We start from the raw sequence: 19,390 nt of genomic DNA, 5'->3' as shown, positions 1-19,390 counted from the left end.
TACTCTGCAAAAGTCTTACGACACACCATTTTTTCCATGAACGTTGTCATGAATATCAAGTATGTGTGTGTATATATATAATATTTTTTTGGACTGCTGTATTTGTGCGGCAGTATGAGAGTGCAATGTTCATCAAACATTTTAGTCTCATAATTTTGATATATATGATAATTTGGATATATTTTGATCGCATTTTTGTTTTACTCTTTCAAATATCATATTTGTGCCTAAGACCTTTGCACGGTACTGTATCAGTGTGTGGCTGTGTTTGTGCACACGCGTGTTCGGAGGCGCCTCACCGTCGACCCTGAGCTCCGCCTTGGTGGCGGCGACGCCGCTGCTGTTCTCGGCCGTGCAGCGGTATGCGCCCATGTCGGAGGGCAGCGCCGTGGTGATGATGAGCTGGTGGCAGCCCTCCTGGTCCTCGTTGATCATGTAGTGGTCGTTCTCCTCCAGCAGCTTGCCGTCCTTGTACCAGCGCACGCTGGGCGGCGGCTTGCCGATCACCACGCAGTCGAAGCTGACCGGGTAGCCGTCAGGCACGTCCTGGCTGTGTAGCTCCGTCAGGAAGACAGGGGCGGCTGGGGGACAAGGGGGGCACTTCTGTTAAGACGTGGCAGGAAACTGGGGACAACAGTGGTTGGTAAACAGTGATTGGTGAACCCATGAGGTATGGCTCTGGTCTGGTGAAAAGTATTTTTGGGGGGAATCTGGAACTTATTTCTTAAACAGTATTAGAGTTAATTGGATCCCTGGATGGTTTATATAGGTCCATGAGAGTGGACCTTCATAAACAGTGAGGATAATGAGCAGCGCTGGTGTTTGAAATTTGCTGTGAAAGCACACAGAATGAGAATGACAGATTATGAGAGCATGCAATGTAACATGGGCAGTAGATGCATGGAAGTGGATGCATGGAAATTGTTGAAAGAAATGTTTGAACGCCACACGTCCACTGAGAGATTATCACGTTGTACACATAAACCAAGGTTTAGACAAAACGCAACACTCCAAAAACACTTCAGTACAGAACAAAAGGTGAGTAAAGTCAACAACCAGACAAAAAAAGTCACATCAAACCACTGACCAATATCGACAACCTATTGTAACTGCTAACACACACACACACACACACACACACACACCCACACACTGGACAGACATCGCGCCATGGAACATGGGATGAAAGGATGGATGACACAATGGGCATCACACATTTATTCAGCAAGTCGGCTACAGACCTGCTTAGGGTTAACAGTAGTTAAAGCAAAGACTCCCATTCATGTTTGAAAAAGTAGCAAATCCAAATCAAATCACACTGACATTAAATCACCACCACACCAGCCTTGCTGTGGCATTGGGCTATTTAGGTTTTTTACTCACTAATGGGAGACTCAAAAACAAAGTGGCAATTCAATATTAAGCCCAGTACGTTGACTCTTCACAGTAGCTTATACAGAATACTAAGCGATGCGTTTCCTACCAGGGGCTCCCGTCATGAAAGAGGGCATCGGTTTCTCCTGTGTGGGGGTCTGGGAGCCGTCCTGCGTGTACCCCATCTTCATGATGCGGAGCTCCACCTTCAGCCCCTGCCCCTCCAGGATGGTGGTCTCCACGGGGACGCCCTGGGCGGTGAACATCTCCTGGAACCGCTGGGAGGCCACCTCGGCCTCAGCCCGCGCCTCAAAGCGGATGTAGATGTAGCGCTCGTCCTCGCGGTACGACTGAGGGTCCGGAGCGGACAGGTCTCCCTCGTCGGCGCTGACGAAGGACTCCTCCTCCACGTTGGGTGGGAGGCGCGTGCGCAGGAGGCGGCGGAGGCGTTTGCCCGCCTGCCTCAAGGACTCGTCCATCTCGCTGCCCGAGGAGCTCTCGGGCTCGCTGTCGGCGCTGTAGCCCACCGTCAGCGGGCGGCGGCCGGACGACTCCCTCGCCGAGCCCACCGTCACCTTGGCGCTGTGGCTCGTCACGCCGAACTTGTTGGTGACCTCGCACGTGTACACCCCGGTGTCCTTGGTGGTGACGGCGGTGATGACCAGGGAGGCGGTGCCGTCGTTGTAGATGTCGATGTGGTGGTGTTTGCCGTCGGCCAGTGCCTCTCCGTCCTTCAGCCAGCGCACCTTATCGGGCTTTCCCTCCGCAACACACTCCAGGTGGATGGTCCCATTGGGCTCCTTGGTCTGGTCCTTGAAGACGTCCTTGAAGACGGGACGCATGTCCTTACGGGCTTTGTAGCCCTTGAAGGCTGCCTGGATCTTGACAGCGGCATCTAGAAGATCTGGCTCGTCCTTCCCGGTGAGGTCCGAGACCTCGGCCGCCTGTGAGGAAGTCTTCTGGACCACTGTGGTGGTCTGCTCCGACACCTGGAACATCTGGGCGCAGAACCTGTCGGTGGCGATGGACTGACCTGAGGAGAGAGTAGCCTTGCAGCTCTTCTTGAGGTAGGAGACCAGCGTCGGGTCTCCCGGTATGGCCTCGTCTTCAGAGCTCATGTACAGGCTGGGCTCCGCGGCCCGCTCTCCCTCGGGAACTTTACTCTCCGCGTTCTCTAGGGCCTTCGCCTCTTGATGCTCACCTGCTGTCTCCTCCTTGGCTGGCTCCTTGGGCTCCTTGTCCTCCTCTGGTAGCTCTGAGATGGAGTCCAGGGTGGGCTCGCGGCTCATGCGCCGTTTCTTGGCCAAGGCCTCCCACAGGGCATGGACGTCCCCCTCGGAGGCGGCCTCAGGGGGCAAGCTAGGCTGGAGGCCCTCCTCAAGCTCTGCCTTATCAGACTCTAAGAAACACAAATAAGACCAGGGGTGGGTGGCGGGGGGGGGGCACATGCTAATATATCAGTGAGTAGGACGGGTGAACTTGATGCTGCAGCCGTAACGTGAAGCTATAGATCTCTCCCTGATGCCACTGTTGTGGCTCCACGTCTACTTAGGGTTTGGTACAGGAGAGGTGTTCTAAGTCTTGATTTGAGTGTCGGATCTACCTCCACTGTTACATGCCTTGTTTTGGGGGGGAAATAGCGCACAGTAGCGCTTTTGTGCCGGGAATGGGGATAGGAATGAGGCAAGGAACGAAAGATGGGAGAGAGATGAGGGGTCTCGTGTTGGAATCTACCTTTCAGGTTGAGGTTGATGGAGCTCTCGGCGTCTCCCGGGGTCACGCAAGTGTACACCCCCTGGTCGCTGGCCTCAAAGCCCTTGATGAGCAGCACCTGGCTCCTGCCCTCAGTGGTGGCCTGGTACTTGGCCCCCATCTCCAGCTCCTTGCTGTCTTTCAGCCACGTGACTGAAACCCCCTCAGCAGAGAGCTGGCACTCCACACGAGCCATCTGGCCCACCTGCAGGTCGGAGGTGGACAGGGGCTTGTCCACGGTCACTGGAGCCTCTGTGGAACACACAGACACTCTGGATACTCAAATGTAGCATATACTGCTGTGCTGAGTAAGGAAAGGCAGACGGTGGTGGGTCCTTGCAGGTGTAACCCCGATTTCCCACACGAAAGACGAGGCAAAAACACTATTATTATTTCATTAAATGGTGTTCTTGGCAAGTTAGGGCTTCCCGCTAGTCCTTCAACTGCTTGCAACTTATTGCTAGGCTATGGAGCTAGCCACCTGTAATAGCCATTTCATTTAAATCACTTGTTTAGTATTTTTCTTTAATTCAAAATATGTGGGTTTTTGGAAATTGATATGATGCATAACTTGATGTAAACATGATTTATAGTCATTGGCTCCAATGTAAGCACGCCATCAAACTTAAAAGCAAGCTTGCTAAAAACTAACTCTCAAATGAAAGACTAAATACCCCAGGTTATATTATTTTCCCATATTGGGTCTTCTGTGAGCAAATATTTGGAATTTCTATGTTTAATCAATAAATGGCCGAACTGAGATCCTGTGTTTGTCCTGAAATAATCACTACATGCGGTATGACTAATTGATTCCATGTTTATCTTTGTAAAACCACATAATTCCGTCACCACAAACACCAAGGTATTTCTCTAGCTTTTCATGCTTTTCATGTTTATTCAATTGAAATGTCCCTCACTATTTTCCCAAATTGATTGGATTTAGTATTGTATTGTATAGAGCGTATTGTACATCACAAGCCTATGGTGGGAGGGCTACACATGCTACACAGGTAGTGTGCATGTCAGGACAACAGTTCCAAAGACAGATTTGAACACAGACACTCACCAAGCTGGACGGTCAGAGGTAGCTGAACGGGCTCTCCCGTTCCAGCTTTGTTGATAGCCGACACTCGGAACCGATAGCCACCGCCGGGGATGAGGTTGTCCACGACAAACTCAGTGTTACACACAGGCTCTGTGTGGCAGGGCAGCCAGAGGGCGCTGTCGGCCAGTCTCATTTCCACCCTGTAGCCCAGGATGGGGCTACCGCCGTCATGGAGGGGGGTGAACCAGGACAGGGTCACTGACTGTTTACTCTTGCTGACCAGCTCTGGGTCCTCCGGAGGGTCTGGCACAGCTGGTGGTGAGGACGGTGGGGTTACGCACTGGATGGCAGGTTTGAACTTGTAGCTGATAAGTCCCAAACAACACTGAGGCGACTGTATGGGCTGATATCGTGGGTATTTACGGGAGACAAGAACGCAAACGCACAAACAACGTACCGATGACAGACAGCTTGGCGATAGAGATGGCGTCGCGGGCTGCGAAGGTGATCTCCTGGATGGGCAAGGCTGGCGCCTGTCTCAGCACCAGGTGGTAGGAGCAGCCGTCAGCCCGCATGGCCCAGGGGTCCCCTGCCTTCAGCTCGGCGCCGTTGGCGTACCAGTTGACCTCGGCCTCGGGCACGGGTTCCGTCAGCTGACAGCAGAACTCCACGCTCTGGCCCACCACCGCCACAGTGTCCTCCAGACCCTTCACCACGTCCAGCTGCCAGCCTAACCAGCCCACACCCCGTCTCAGTGAACATCACGTCATAAGAACTAGTGATGACTCATGTCAATCACCCACCAACCTCCTCCCAATTAACCGCTGACCAATGGCATGGACAGAATTATGCAAAAGGCACAATTGAAAGTCATGAAAAGACTAAACACAATTCTAGTCATAAATAAGCCATTTTAAAACACACATTGACGTGAATTAACATTGAATTAACGTTCTTGTCAAAGATCTCGTGTGCCACTTTTGCACGGCCCTGTGTCGATCATGTTGAACCCACCTTTGACTGAGAGCTGGGCAGACGTGCTTGCAGTTCCGGCCTGGAAGCTCACCGTGCAGCTGTCCCCGACGCGCAGCTCCTTCAGCAGCAGCAGGTGGCGCCGGCCGCTCTCGAACGCCACTATCTCCGCGTTGGGGGACTCCTTCACTGGCTTGCCGTTCAGCAGCCAACGGCAGTCTTTGGTCTCGGGACGCGAGAGGGCGCACTCGAAGAGCGCCTCGCCCCCGTCGATGGTGTCCAGGTTCTCCAGGCCCTGCACGATGTTGATGGGTTTGGCTGGGAGGAGAGGGGACGGGAGGAGGGGTTTACGGCAGGATAACATCCATTATGACAGGGCAACATGGGGCCATTGAGGGGTGATTTAAAGTCCATGGTTTAAAGGTCATGTGACCTGTTCAAGATGAGCTCTTGCATAGTATTTACAGATATTGAAGGTTTTTTTGGGTCGTTTTTTTTACTAGCAGCAACCTGTTGACAATTGGTCGCCACTGCTCACAAACATATAGTACCCACATTTTCAGCACGTCTTAAGAGGGCTTCTCATAGTCTGTCTAGGCTTTACATTGTCAGGCTAGGATAAAGTTTGCCCTTTGACCAGGGCCAGATGTAACCCTTTATATATCCAACATCGTCTAACAAGAGTAATTACAAGATAAGGGTTGAGTGACCACAGCACAGTCTCACGCAAGAACAGTATCACACAGAGAGACTGGGATTCTCTCAACGGTAAGGGGCTCTTTCCACATGGAGAGGAGCTCACCTTCTACCTCCAGCGAGGCGACCACGCAGGTCCCCTCTGCCTCACAGGAGTAGGTGCCCCTGTCCTCGGCCGACACGCGGCTAATGAACAAGCGGGCCACATTCCAGTCCTGCTCCACCACCACCCTCTGGCCGTCCGGCTGCAGCGGCCGACCATCCTTCCTCCACTGGGCCTTGACGGGCCGTGAGTACTGGCAGATGAACTCAGCTGGCTGCTCCTCCAGCACTAGCAGGTCCTCCATCTCGCTCACCACCTCTACTGTGGGGTCTGACAGTGGGAGGGAGCGGGGAGGGGGGGGGGGGGCAGGGGTCAGGGCCGTATCGGATGGGAGGGGGGTATTAGGGTGTGGGATTTTGAGGACATGCACTGCTCATGCCGAATGACACCTGGGCTTTGTCAACCCCAGCACACTTTGGATTACAGTGTGTGTTTTTTTGTCTTTGTTTTTGGAGTTCCCAGTGAGACTAGAAAGTGACGGGGGGTCCAATCTGCAATCGTCATCACTATTTAATCAAATATTGGTCGAAAAGCCCAACTGTCTCAGGACAAATGTCTGCTTACAGCCAATGAGACAGAAGGGGGTGAGGGGCAGAGAGAGAAGCCAGACTGAGAGTAGGTGTAGGAAAGGTTAGACAGTTTAAGTGCTTGCAGGCCAGGGGGCGTGGCAAGGGGTGTGGCTGGGGGGACAGCGATGAGGCAGAGGTGAGGGTGACAGTGGTGGTTAGGTATGGGAGACGGGGCAGCCAAGGTGGATGGGTGGAGCAGCACTTCCCTGGTTCCACATTCTGTCTGAGGCACTGCTTGTCTTAGCTTGCATAGAGCTACAGTACAGCCGGAGTCCACAGGGCTTGAGTGTAACCACACATCAAGTATAGCCTGTATAGCCTTACAAGTACAAAAACAGCTGAAAAAGCCCACAAAACCATAAGCAACCATATTGGTATACACACATCACACATACTGCCATGGAATTACTACTGATTACCATCTTGCTGAGGTTTGCATGTGAACTCAATGATCTAAGAATGGGTGTGGTGTATATTTAAAGAGAGAAGAATCCATGTATGTAAATGTATTTGTATTTGTTTTTAAAACTGTGCTGTACTCATTAGGCTATGGTTTGGAATTGTCTGAAAGATACCAGTTGCTGTAGTGACTGTAAATAGACTATTACTTCATTGTATTAAGGTTTAATAATAAAAAAAGAAGCTCCTGGCACTTTCCTGCAGTACTGCACCCACATGTATGTTTTGCGCTTTTCAAAGCCTACACCATAACACATTTGACCATCACCCATTAGTGAAATGACCAGCATGTCTGCTCATGCAAGGATGGGGCACAATTCATCAGCCATGACACGGGTTTTCAACCGACTGAATACTGATTAGAGGGAGCTCAGGGCCTTGGCACCTCTCCTCCTCCCTGATACCTTTGACTAAGAGCTTGGCGGTGGATACCAGGCTGCCAGCCTTGAACGTGACCGTGCCCGAGTCGTCGGGCTCCAGCGTCTTTAGGGTGAGGGTGTGGACGTGGCCCAGGGCCAGCCCTATCTCGCTGAAGGGGCTGTGCTCCAGAAGGGTGCCGTCCAGCCACCACTGCACCTCCCCGGCTGCCCTGGCAGACAGCTGGCAGGAGAAGGTGGCCCACTCCCCCATAAAGACGTCGATGGTCTTTAGACCACACACTATGAAGACCTCTTTGGCTGTAGAGACACACACACACACTAAGGTGCTCACGTAGTTCATGTGCAGTTCATAACTCGTTTCAAGGTCAAAACTGCTTCTGAGGAACTCAAAAAACGCTTTGGTTGATGAAATTCAACAAGTACATTCGATGTACGGGATAACACAACAGCTGAAAATGTAAATTTGGTATATTTAGAAAGAATTTGCCATTTACTTTAATATGAAATGCATTACCCATTTCCCTTTGAATGCAAATACTTATGTATGGGTAAAACATGAAAAAATAAGATTCCAGATATTTTAAGGATCTTTTGACCTGGTGTAATACCAGGTGGTTATGTAATACGAGTGGTGATGCTTGTGTCTGGAATTGATACCTTCTACAGCCACTGAGCATGTGGTCAGCTGGTCTCCTGCATCGCAAGTGTAGTAGCCGTTGTCCTCGGGCTCCACGTTCCGGATGCACAGCTCCTGAACGCACCCCTCCTGCTTCATCTGGTACTTCTTACCCTCCTGGAGCACCACCCCTCCTTTCCTCCACTCAACATGAGCGCCAGGCTTGGACATCTCGCAGCTGAGGGTGATATCATCTCCCTCAATGGCCTCCTGGTTCTTCAGCTCTTTCTGGAAGAACACCGGAGCACCTGGTGGGAGTTGAACACAGCAGAGAGACCGCATCAGTGACCGTTGACAAGCAGCCTTGGTGGGGTGGACGGTGTCTCGGGCAGGGTGTTGACGAGAGACTGGGTGCGTGGTTGAGGGCAAGAGAGAGTGAGGCAGGACTTTCATTTTGGGAGGTATCTTGATCCACAGTCTTCAGTTTAGGGACAGGGACTGTTCTTTCTAGGGTCTGACGTGGTTCTTTACCTTCCACAGTGAGGGTGATGGAGCACTGGGCATCTCCGGTGTCGCAGGAGTACGTCCCGGAGTCCCCAGGCTCCAGGTTGTGGATGCGGAGCTGCTGGAGAGGACCGTTCTTCCTCAGGTCATACTTGGGCCCCGCTTTGACCGTATCGCCGTTCCTGACCCAGGTGACGGTGGCCGCAGGTTCAGAGATGGTGCAGGAGAGGGTGACAGTCTCACCCTCCAGGGCTGTGGTATTGTGGGGCTTTTCTAGGATTAGAACTGGAGATACGGGGAAATCCGTAGCTTACGTGATGCTTCTCCACGCACTCAGGTTCTAGTTCTTGTGTTTCCTTGACCTACAATGCCTTATGCACTCTTGATACAGTAACATGCTTAAATGGATAAAAGGGATAGATAGCACTGTCCTTCAGTTCACAGTGATATTTTGTGAGTGACAAGACTCTTGTCTGTAACATTTTATAGCATATTTACCCCCGAAATAAAATCAAGGCCAAATGGGTGATTAACTGAAGAGAGGTTAGGATGGGATGGATGGAAAGAGGATGGTGCAGAGCAGGTGACAGTGCTTTCCACTGGCCAAGACAAGCAGTTGCATGAAAGATATGAAGAGGCGATGAAGTCTGAGGGTCTTTGGAGGAAGGGCTCCTTTACCTTTAGGCTTCTCCTCGACCAGGAGGCAGGCCACGCTCTTCTCCTCCCCCAGCACGAAGGCCACATCGCCACACTCGTCTGTGGTGACCATCTTCAGAGCCAGGCGGTGGACCCTGCCCTCGCAGCGCATCTCATTCAGGTCGTTATTCTGGAGCAGGTTGTCCCCCAGCCACCACTCTGCTCCCGCCACCCCGACATGAGAGAGCTCCACCTCAAACACGGCGTCCTGTCCGGTGGTCACCGTGATGTCGTGGAGCATGCGGGTGATCCTGACGCGCTCTGGGGGTAGGGGGGGGGGGGGCGAAGGGGGTGTGAGGGGGGTGTGAGAGGGCTGAAAGGTGATTGAGGCTGAGGCACCTCGAGGGGTAAGGGGTGAGGAGGATTCAGGAAGAGATTTCAATGACATCCGGTCTTTCTCTAAATATCTAAAACACTTCTTCTCGCTTGGGAGACACGGACTGGTTGGTCGAAAAACGATTAAGTGAACAAGACCTCATAAATTAGCCCAATACACAGCGCCAAACCCTACGATGACTGATAGATGGAAGACGCCCGGTATGATTACTACAAGAGAAATGTATTTATGACGACTCAAACCCTTCAATTCATAAAGAATTCATCCACTAACAGTGTATCCAATCCATATTTAACTTCAGGTCAACTAGAATGCTCCTGCAAAGAATGTCTAAATTCCATTAGACACACATAGGAGGTTCTGCCTAGGGCAGTGTCGTTGACACACACAATATGGCAGGCTGTAATAGGCCACAGTGAGACAAATCAGCCCAGTGACAGTCAGCTCCTTTACCTTTGACAGTCAGGGTGGCAGTGCTCTGCTTGTCCCCCGTATCGCAGGTGTAGTCCCCAGCATCCTCCGCCCTCAGCTTGCGCACCACCAAGGTATGGATGGAGCCCGTCTGCTCCATGGAGTACTTCTCCCCCTGGGTCAGCAGCACGGAGCCCTTTCTCCAGGTCACACTGGCCTCTGCGCTGGTCGTCTCGCAGGACAGGGTGGTGCTAGCCCCCTCCACCGTCTCCTGGCTCGTCAGCTCCTTCTTGAACTCCACGGGGGCCGCTGCCACAGAAACACAATCCCCAGATTAGGACGGACGAGTTTGTGTTTGTTCATGAATGTCGACTCTAAAATACAAATGTATTTGACAATTTTAACAATTCAACCATCCATGATAGCCAATTTATATACTCACAATGGTAACAGTTCCATAACAACAAAGCATAGCACAAAAGAGAAAATGTTCCAGTTAATATTCAGATTGACGGCTCTCACATTGCACTGGTGTACCTACCGTAAAAGTCACACCTGGTTCACAAAGTAAACATTTTGCACAAGAATTCGTCAACAAAAAGAAAACATGTAAGCAACAAAGAAGCATGCCGGAGACAGTCAGGGATGACACTGGAGAGAGAGAAGTGGAGGACTGGAAACAAACACAGGAGTGGGAAAAAGTATAATGTATTTATCCCGGAGATATGCAGACAGTTTAAATGTGCATGGGACATGAAAAGAGGGAAAGTGCCAGGCTCAGTGGTTGAAAAAACAAGCAGTTAACGACGACAGTTTCCAACGTCGGGTGGGGGGTGACTGAAACAGCCAACAAGGTAGATAGAAGACTCCCAGGGGCAGAAGTATGTTTGGGAGGAGCATAAATGCCCACGACATTGGCTACAATAAAGTGAGAGTGCAAGAATAGTGTGAGAGGGGGGTCAATTCAGAGATGACTGAGGTCAGTTTAAGGTCAGTTGACATGGTACTGGTAGCATCTTCTTCTTACCTTTGACCGTCAGGCTGGCTGTGGAGGTGTGGTTACCCACCGAGAAGGTGACGGTGCCTGAGTCGGCCTGGGTGACGCCCCTGAGGGTGAGGCTGTGCGCACAGCCCTCGGCCCTGATCACGTTCATCTCATTGTTCTGCAGGGGAACGTCCTGCAGCGTCCACTGGGCCCGGGGCGTGTCCGTGTGGGACACCAGGCACTGGAAGTGGACGTCGTCGCCCTGGCGCACCACACAGCTCTCCAGGAACTTGACGATGGTCACCTCCACCTCTGTTTGAAAGAGTCGGCATTGTGGCCTGGTTACTAATGAGAGCTCACAACCCCGGAACTGAGTTAAGTCTACTGATGGCTCCTTGGGGTTATGTACAATCTGTTATATTTCTAAACGAGAAAGGAAAGAAAGTTCGAAAGAAAACGAGTATAGATGTCAAAATAAACAAACAGAAACCAGTAATCCATGGTATGGTAAAAAGGGTTAATATCTGGAAAAGAATGATCTCTCGTGTGAAAACAGGAGGCAGAGAGGATGTAGTTTTGAGACAGACACTTGAACAAAAAGCCGAGGCCTTGCAAAATGGGGAATCTTGCAACGCAGGGAAAGGTGAAAGAAGCGCTTGAAGGACAGAAGGATGAAGAAGGATGAAGAAGGATGAAGAAGAATAAATAACACCGTAAGGCACTGAGAGTGATACGGCACCCTCAGTATTCTTCCCGGTACAAAGTGAACCGAGTCATGAAGGCAGGAAAGTGGAGGAGTGCAGTGTGAATGCAAGCTCACAAGATGATAAAAGCAGATGACTGAAAAGGAAAGGCTGTGTGTGAAGGACAGCACAGCATGACTGCCAGTAACCCTACCCTTCACTGTGAGGTTGGCTGAGACCCTCTGGTCGCCTGTCTCACAGGAGTACTCCCCAGAGTCAGCCCCCTGTAGTTTAAATATCGTCAGCTGAACTACAACTCCCTCTTGTCTCAGGTGGTACTTGCTGCTGCCCTCCAGGACCATGTCCCCCCACCTCCACACCACGGCCGCCCAGGGCCTGGTGGTCTCACAGCGCAGGGTGGCCATCTGCCCTGCCTCCTCCTCAACATCCTGGAGCCCACTTCTGAAGAAGACAGGCAAAGCTGTGGGGGAGGGAAAAGGTCATGGACGGGGGAGGGGGGGGGGGATCAGACAGAGAAATGCTGAGAGAAATTGTCCTCCTTAAAGCCCAGATGGACATACTTGTGAAGAAGGGGAACGGATTCACAACAGAATACACAGATAAATCCACTACATCTAGGTATACCCTTGACGGTTAGGAAGGCCGTGCTGTGCCGTTGGCCGCTGTCAGCGGTGTAGCTTCCAGAGTCATCTGGGTCTAAGTCATGGATGACGAGGCTGGCACTTTGCCCTTCCTGGCTGATTCTATACTTGGCACAGGGGCAGAGACCCACTTCTCCCTTCCTCCACTCCACAGGGAGTCCAGGTTTGGAGAGCTCACAGTGCAGGGTGACGCTGCCCCCCTCCTCAGCCTCCTGGCTCTGTAGCTCTCGTGTGAAAACGACTGGAACAGCTGACAAACCACAACCCACATGCCCCAAAACACAATTATAACTAACTGCAATACATGTGGCTTAGACATGTGGCTTGTTGATGTGTTCAACATATGTCTCAATGAGAAGGAAAGGAGGACTGACAGGCCCTACCATTAACTGTGAGCCAAGCCAAGCTCACTATATCTTCTGTGCTGCAAGTATATCTTCCCATGTCCTCAGACTTCAAGTCCCAGATCTGCAGCTCAATAGCACACCCTATCTGCTTCATCTGGTACTTTCCTCCAGACTTCAGCTGCTGTGTTCCCTTCCTCCACTCCACAGGGAGTCCAGGTTTGGAGAGCTCACAGTGCAGGGTGACACTGCCCCCCTCCTCAGCCTCCTGGCTCTGTAGCTCTCGTATGAAAGTAATTGGAAAAGCTGGGAATGAAGAGGTTAGATAAGTATGACACGCTTATTCGTCGACCCATCCGGAACCAGCTTTTAAAGGGATGCAACGTTTCAGACACACACAGACTGACACACAAACAAAAGCACACACAAACATGGACGCCCAAGATGGAAAAACATGAGAACGGAACATGACATCAGTCACAGGTTTGAAGAGGAAAAGAACGGTATATCCAATACCAGCTACACAGCCAGAGAGACACTTGGTAACAGTGTACACTTGAAACTCAGGACACAGAGCAGAAAACAGACATCTCAGCCTGTCCTACCCTGGAGCGGGAGCACTGCATCCATCTCCTCCTTTGCACTGTCAGGTTGGGCCCCAGAGGGAGTTACTGGTGCCTCTACAACCACAAACATGAGGGCAGAGTACTTACACTGAGTAAAACACAAGACCCATCAACTGAAATGGGGGCCACACAAGTAAAACTAGATAACAAATAGGTAGTCACTGACTGACACATAATACACATTTTAACGTGACATCGATTACGACAAGGCAAAGACATCGATTCCAGGTACTCAAGCCAGCACTGTAAAAATGCAAATAAAAAGCAGTGCATACTCTGACAACTCAAGCATGGATCTCTAATCACTGACAAACAGTGACTGACAGACAACGGGAGCCTTCATTAAAAACTAGCCAAACATGATTTTCTCCAAAACGTTCAGTTTTTACCGTAGCATCCTGCTTGGAGAGTTCTTGTTTTGAGTTGTGTTCAGGAACAGAAGTTTTCTCTTTATCTACTAGTGCAACGGGTCTATGTCAGGCTTTTCAACACCAACATTCAAACGCTTGGGTTTGTAGACCAATTAAGCAACATGGGATGCTCAGATAACAACAAAGACACCAGGCAGACACTATGCACAAACAACTATACAACTAAAGTAGGACACAAACTACCTTTGACCTGAATACTTTTTTATCTTCCATACGAGAAGAAACAATTTACATCCAAAAAGTTATTTGATCATCAAACAGCTGCTTTAAATTCCCTGTCTACAGTACCTTCTCCGCCCTGTCTGGTCTCCTGTCAGGAAGTGTTCTACCTAAGCTGCACTGTGTGTCAGGGCCTGAGAGGAGGTGAGGAAGGAGAGGAGCTGACCGTGCCGCTCTCTGAAAAACAGCTGCACATGGCTTCAGATGTAACAAACCTACCAGACATGAAGCAGAGAGGGCACTACCAGTAATGGCAGCTAAAGATGAGGCGAGTTCAAATGAAGGGGTTTGAGCAGAGATGACAAGTGGACGAATTGATGTAAACAGAGAAAAGCAACGTACACTTAAGAGAAGCCGAGCAGAAAACTTGCATCAGACTTTGACATGACCATAAAGACATGTATCAAAAGCATGAGTATAAGCACAACCAACACCTGGTGTTCTCCTACCAGGGGTCCCAACAACAGCCTCCTTGTTCCCAGTCTTCTTCTGTACTTCTGTCTCGGTGGCAGCGGGGGCAGCAGGCTTCACAACTACGGCAAATACCCAAGTTATCACCCACTACAGAATTGTACCTGAAATTACTGCTGGAGCACCAGGAAGGCAAAAACAGAAAGGCAAGCCTACAGAGAGGACTGCTAATGTCTACCTTCTTCATTGACTTCTGATTTGTCTTTGGTCTCCTTTTTCTTAGGTTCTTTTGGGGGGGTGACTGCAGAAACCACAGGTTCCTTTGCAGGTACCACAGGTTCCTTTGCAGGTACCACGTGTTCCTTAGCAAGTGCCACAAGTTCCTTTGCCAGTACCACAGGTTCCTTTGCAGGTACTACAGGTTCTTTTGTAGGAATTACAGGTTCCTTTGCAGGTACCACAGGTTCCTTTGCAGTTACTACAGGTTCTTTTGCAGGAATCACAGGTTCCTTTGCTGGTACCACAGGTTCCTTTGCCGGTGCCACAGGTTCCTTTGCAGGTACCACAGGTTCCTTTGCAGGTACTACAGGTTCTTTTGCAGGAATCACAGGTTCATTTGCAGGTACCACAGGTTCCTTTGCAGTTACTACAGGTTCCTTTGCAGGTACCACAGGTTCCTTTGCAGGTACTACAGGTTCCTTTGCAGGTACCACAGGTTCCTTTGCAGGTACCACAGGTTCCTGTGCAGGTACGGCAGGTGCAGGATGTACAGCAGGTACTGCAGCCACAACCAATGCTGCAGGCTTCGGTACTAATATGAAACAAGAAACTGAAATAAACTGGTCATCCTTAAATTTAATTGCTCAAAGCATCAAGTCTACTTCAACTGCACACTGACACAACTGCCTAATTGAAACAGTAGGCAGCTTCAGTCCTGCATTCCAAACATCATTCCAGATAATCAGCTCCAATCCGGCTTTTTTGCCAAGCTGCAGTACAACTCAGTACTGACCAATCTGACAAACGGAACACAAACAACTATGCAAAGCAGAGGCAACAACTAACATCCCTTAAAAAACACAATGCTGTCAAAAAAACTAGATAAGATACATATTTTCTAGCATTTTAGCAAATGTCCAGCTAATTATATAAATAGCAGTGAAGCAGCCATTCATCCAACCATGTCCTTTTCCCTACCTTCGACTTTGGTCGCCTGCTTCGCTGGTCCTTGAGTGATGGGAGCTGCAGCAACTGAGGGCTTCTCTAGGACTGTAGCAACACATGTCACACCTTGAGATGCCAGACTCAAACTCAAACAACCAGCAGACAAAGCTACATGACCAGCACCTATGAAACAATGCAGCAAAGCGTCAAACTGCTGATTTGAGCCTGACTCCGTCACTACTCTTTTTGGTCTTGTGCATCTCGGGCTCCGGTTTTACAGATGCTGCAGGAGTCAGTGCCTTTTACGCCATGATAAAACGTTGTTGAAACTTTGCTCAAATGCAAATCAATTGCAAATGCATTCAGAACACGTCAGCTTGACTATTGCTGCAAGCTATGAACCCGTCAGACCTAGATGCCAGTAGCAGCCTGAAGATGAAGTTCAACATTCAATACACCATCCAGTCATCCATGGAAAGCCATGATGTAGCTTGACAGAACTGACAAGAACATAGAGCTGTCAACTCCAAGCAGCCAGGCCAATCTAGTCCTTACTTTACCTTCTCCAGCATCTTCAGCCTCTTGCTTCTGGGACTTCTTAGGAGCGACTGCAGAAGTTGAAGCTATAATGCAATATCAACACTTCAGTCGGTGCACATACAGTTGACGGAACACTGGACACAGTGTGGTCCACATGTCTGCGTGGTCGGGCTTGTGAACAGTCCCTGTCCTAGTGCCTACCTGCTTCCCCTTCCTTGGGTGCCTGCTTCTGATTCTCACGCTTGGGAGTCTCTACAGGTGTGAGAGGTTTTGGGGCTAAAATAGAACGTTTCGTAAGTCTTCAACGCTAACAAATCAACAGTACCACAGGCAGAGAACGAGGAACTGTACAATCAAAACAGCCATGTTCCACATATATCTCAAAACAGAACAGGTAGAAAGTTGAGGGACAGCAGAACGTTCCATCAATAAATGTACGGGCCAAACGAGTCAATTCCAGCAAAACAAAAACCTCTTCTGCACTCAGACAGGAATGTTCAGACTGTGAGCAACACATGAAGCAATAACTGACAAACACACTGAACACCAATGGAGATAAAAACTAAACAGCAGAACAGTGGCAAAAGTATATCACAACAACACGTAGCACTTTGACTTGTGAACCCCACCATACACACCATAGATAAGCACAACGACGTAGAAGTTGACGCTACTGACATAGCTGCACAGAGGCTGAAGCATGAAGCCAGTTTGCACATGTCCGCTGCCCTGCCTACCTTCTGTTGGTGCCTTGTTCTCTTTCTCTTTGGAAAGTTCTGGAACAGCTGCAGTGTCCACCGCTGTGGTAAAACATTGGGTCTTAGCATGCTAAACCTCATCAACACTCAGAAAAGTTACACACAAATCAGACAGAGACTGTTTGCCGACAGACGGATGCAACAAACACATTTGGATCAAGCATTGAAAATCCTGATAACCGTTAGCGAGGACCACTGACTGCACCACGGGCAGACTAAAGACAAACAGAACAGACATTCCCCAGACGCAAAGAACAACAGGCTGAACAAGAAAGCATCCTTCTAGAGCAGGGGTGGGCAATTCATTTTCCTGAAGGGCCACATGAGAAATTTGGACCGTTGTGGCGTACCGAACCAATAGGCTGAGCTTAATTCTGCTCAATATACATTTTATTACTTTATAAAAAACTGTAAATTATATGGTTTTGAGTTGCTACTACATACATGTGACAACAAGGCTATGAAAATATATCAAGTGTCATTTCTTTTTTTTACATACAGTACCTTTAAACCTTCACAAAATACATTAGATGTATGTTAAAGACCAGCAATCGATTAACTTGATACAAAAGTAATAAGTGCTTTTGATGTTTTCCAGTTCCGTTTTTCTCACTCTGTGAGAAAAATCCAGTCTGTCTTGGGCATGAACAATTGCACTGAAGTCTGGTTGAATGTCTGTGGTAGTTATGCAAAGGACAGCTGACAGGTGATCATCAGGGTCTGCAGATTAACTAACAAACCAGCCACCTGTTTTCCACAAACCAAACAGACAGCTTTGCCTTTGACTTCAGTAAACAGATACTTAGAAGTCCATGTCTTGTTAAAAACTCTACCTTCTGTATCAACCTTTCGTTTTTTAACGCGAGCTGACATTTTCGAGAACTAACCAACAGCTAACTCCGTGTCTCCTGTCGATGAGGCTGCGTAAGCGCACATAGGTAAATCGCCTGATCAATGTAGACTTTCAGGACTACAGATTTCCTACCGCACAACACTTTTAATTTTCTATGTACCTCACGCGGGCCGGACTGGGACAGCCCGTGGGCCGGGTGTAAAATACCCATGGCTGTAAAATGCCCAGGTCTGTTCTAGAGTGACAAATGACAAGCGACAAACAGCCCATCACATACAACTCCTTGATCCCTAATCAAAGAATGTAAGCACTACCAGGTAAACAACTGGAAGAGGAGGAGGGTCTTCCTTGATGCAAGCAGCAACAGCTGGAAACAGTGGCCAATCACAGTGTAAACTGCAGACAGCAAGGGGAAGCGGTGGCATCTCCTCTCCTCATTCCATCCTACCTTGGCTTCCCTTTGCCCCCTTCTGCTTTTGAGGTTCTTCTTTGGTAGCTACTGGAGCAGTCGGGGCCTCCACAGCTATGATGAAAGATGTGTTAGAGATGAAGTAGCTCATTACCATTCACCAGTCTCAGCTGTCATGTCTGGTGCCAAGCAACATGAGAAGCCACTGACATCTTAACCGACTGAGAGAAAAATAAGTACAGGTATCACCAAAGACAACAAAAGCTCAATAGATCTTCACAAAAGCAAGAACAACGATAGACAAACAGCGACTAACATTTTTACATAAAATGGTGGTACAATGCGCCACAGACCAACAAAATGTAAGCACTGGCTCATCGTCACAAAAAGCAGAGTCGCAAAGGTAGAAACTGCAGGCAGAAAGCCAATCAAGGACATTTCACCTTCTTCACCTCCCTCCCTACCTTGGCCTCCCTTGGTTTCCTGTTTCTGAAGCTCCTCTTTGGAATGGACTGCAGGAGCAGGGGCCTTCAAAGCTACAACAAAAAGTCCTACTATAAATGGAAACCTCCAAGACAGAGTACTGTAGGTGATGTACCCGTTCCACTTTATTGTCTATCACAATGAAAGTGGAGCATTCCAAATGATGAAAAAAGGTAGAAAGATCCAGTCTAAATGACCCAGAAGAACATTTTGCTTAATGAATTGGAGGAAAGGGAAACACATTGACAACATGTGGAATGGAAACAAAATTAGGACAACAGTCACAGACAGAGTACGGGAAGTTACAGACAAACAGAACACAAAAACATTGAACACAAGACATTGAAAACAATATACAATACACAAAAACACAAACCTATGGCTTGAACAGCTAAATGATTCACACATGTTGAGAAAAAGGGGCAGAAGACAGCATAAAAATATGACACAGAAACCCTTACACAGGTTAAATGGTATACCAGTAGTAATCATGAAAACAACATCCTGGAATTCAGGTACAACATTTGAGGAACAATACAAAATGCATGAAGTGATTCACATCCAGATAAAACCACTTCCTCCTACCCTTGATCTTGATGCTGGCAGTGGTCTTCAGGTCTCCACACACACAGCTGTATTCTCCACTGTCCTCTGGAGCCACTTTGCTGATCAGGAGTTCACTCACAGAGGCGTCCTGCTTCATCTGGTACTTTCCTCCAGACTTCAGCTGCTGTGTTCCCTTCCTCCACTCCACAGGGAGTCCAGGTTTGGAGAGCTCACAGTGCAGGGTGACGCTGCCCCCCTCCTCAGCCTCCTGGCTCTGTAGCTTCTGCTTGATCGTCACAGGCAATGCTGACAAACCATTGTTGAGTTAGACCCTAAGTAGTGGAAGCTCTTCCACAACACAA

At 49.2% G+C, this 19,390-nt stretch overlaps 1 protein-coding gene across 4 annotated transcripts in view; it reads right to left on the bottom strand.

The window, feature by feature from the left end:
• The window catches only part of obscnb (obscurin, cytoskeletal calmodulin and titin-interacting RhoGEF b), a 59,739-nt gene that overhangs the window by 14,606 nt on the left and 25,743 nt on the right, over positions 1 to 19,390 (bottom strand). For 3 of the 4 annotated variants that reach the window (XM_084707437.1, XM_084707439.1, XM_084707438.1), the window contains 22 exons: positions 19,068 to 19,334; positions 18,464 to 18,535; positions 18,039 to 18,113; positions 16,717 to 16,779; positions 16,181 to 16,255; positions 16,000 to 16,062; positions 15,473 to 15,544; positions 14,514 to 15,086; positions 14,314 to 14,397; positions 13,194 to 13,268; positions 9,957 to 10,223; positions 9,149 to 9,427; positions 8,498 to 8,755; positions 8,008 to 8,274; positions 7,375 to 7,647; positions 5,946 to 6,212; positions 5,186 to 5,461; positions 4,629 to 4,901; positions 4,193 to 4,483; positions 3,109 to 3,378; positions 1,484 to 2,773; positions 300 to 581 (listed from right to left, as the gene is read on the bottom strand). In XM_084707437.1, the coding sequence (XP_084563563.1) occupies positions 300 to 581; positions 1,484 to 2,773; positions 3,109 to 3,378; positions 4,193 to 4,483; positions 4,629 to 4,901; positions 5,186 to 5,461; positions 5,946 to 6,212; positions 7,375 to 7,647; positions 8,008 to 8,274; positions 8,498 to 8,755; positions 9,149 to 9,427; positions 9,957 to 10,223; positions 13,194 to 13,268; positions 14,314 to 14,397; positions 14,514 to 15,086; positions 15,473 to 15,544; positions 16,000 to 16,062; positions 16,181 to 16,255; positions 16,717 to 16,779; positions 18,039 to 18,113; positions 18,464 to 18,535; positions 19,068 to 19,334 (5,712 nt within the window). The remainder of the gene's footprint in view (positions 1 to 299; positions 582 to 1,483; positions 2,774 to 3,108; positions 3,379 to 4,192; positions 4,484 to 4,628; positions 4,902 to 5,185; positions 5,462 to 5,945; positions 6,213 to 7,374; positions 7,648 to 8,007; positions 8,275 to 8,497; positions 8,756 to 9,148; positions 9,428 to 9,956; positions 10,224 to 13,193; positions 13,269 to 14,313; positions 14,398 to 14,513; positions 15,087 to 15,472; positions 15,545 to 15,999; positions 16,063 to 16,180; positions 16,256 to 16,716; positions 16,780 to 18,038; positions 18,114 to 18,463; positions 18,536 to 19,067; positions 19,335 to 19,390) is intronic. The other variant, XM_084707440.1, reaches the window with a different exon arrangement.

The sequence above is a fragment of the Hypomesus nipponensis genome, chromosome 10 (genome assembly GCF_054491055.1).
Source record: "Hypomesus nipponensis isolate SF chromosome 10, ASM5449105v1, whole genome shotgun sequence".
Lineage (NCBI taxonomy): Eukaryota > Metazoa > Chordata > Actinopteri > Osmeriformes > Osmeridae > Hypomesus > Hypomesus nipponensis.
The sequence above is the reverse complement of the archived record's forward strand: the minus strand, read 5'-3'. Positions and strand labels throughout refer to the sequence as shown.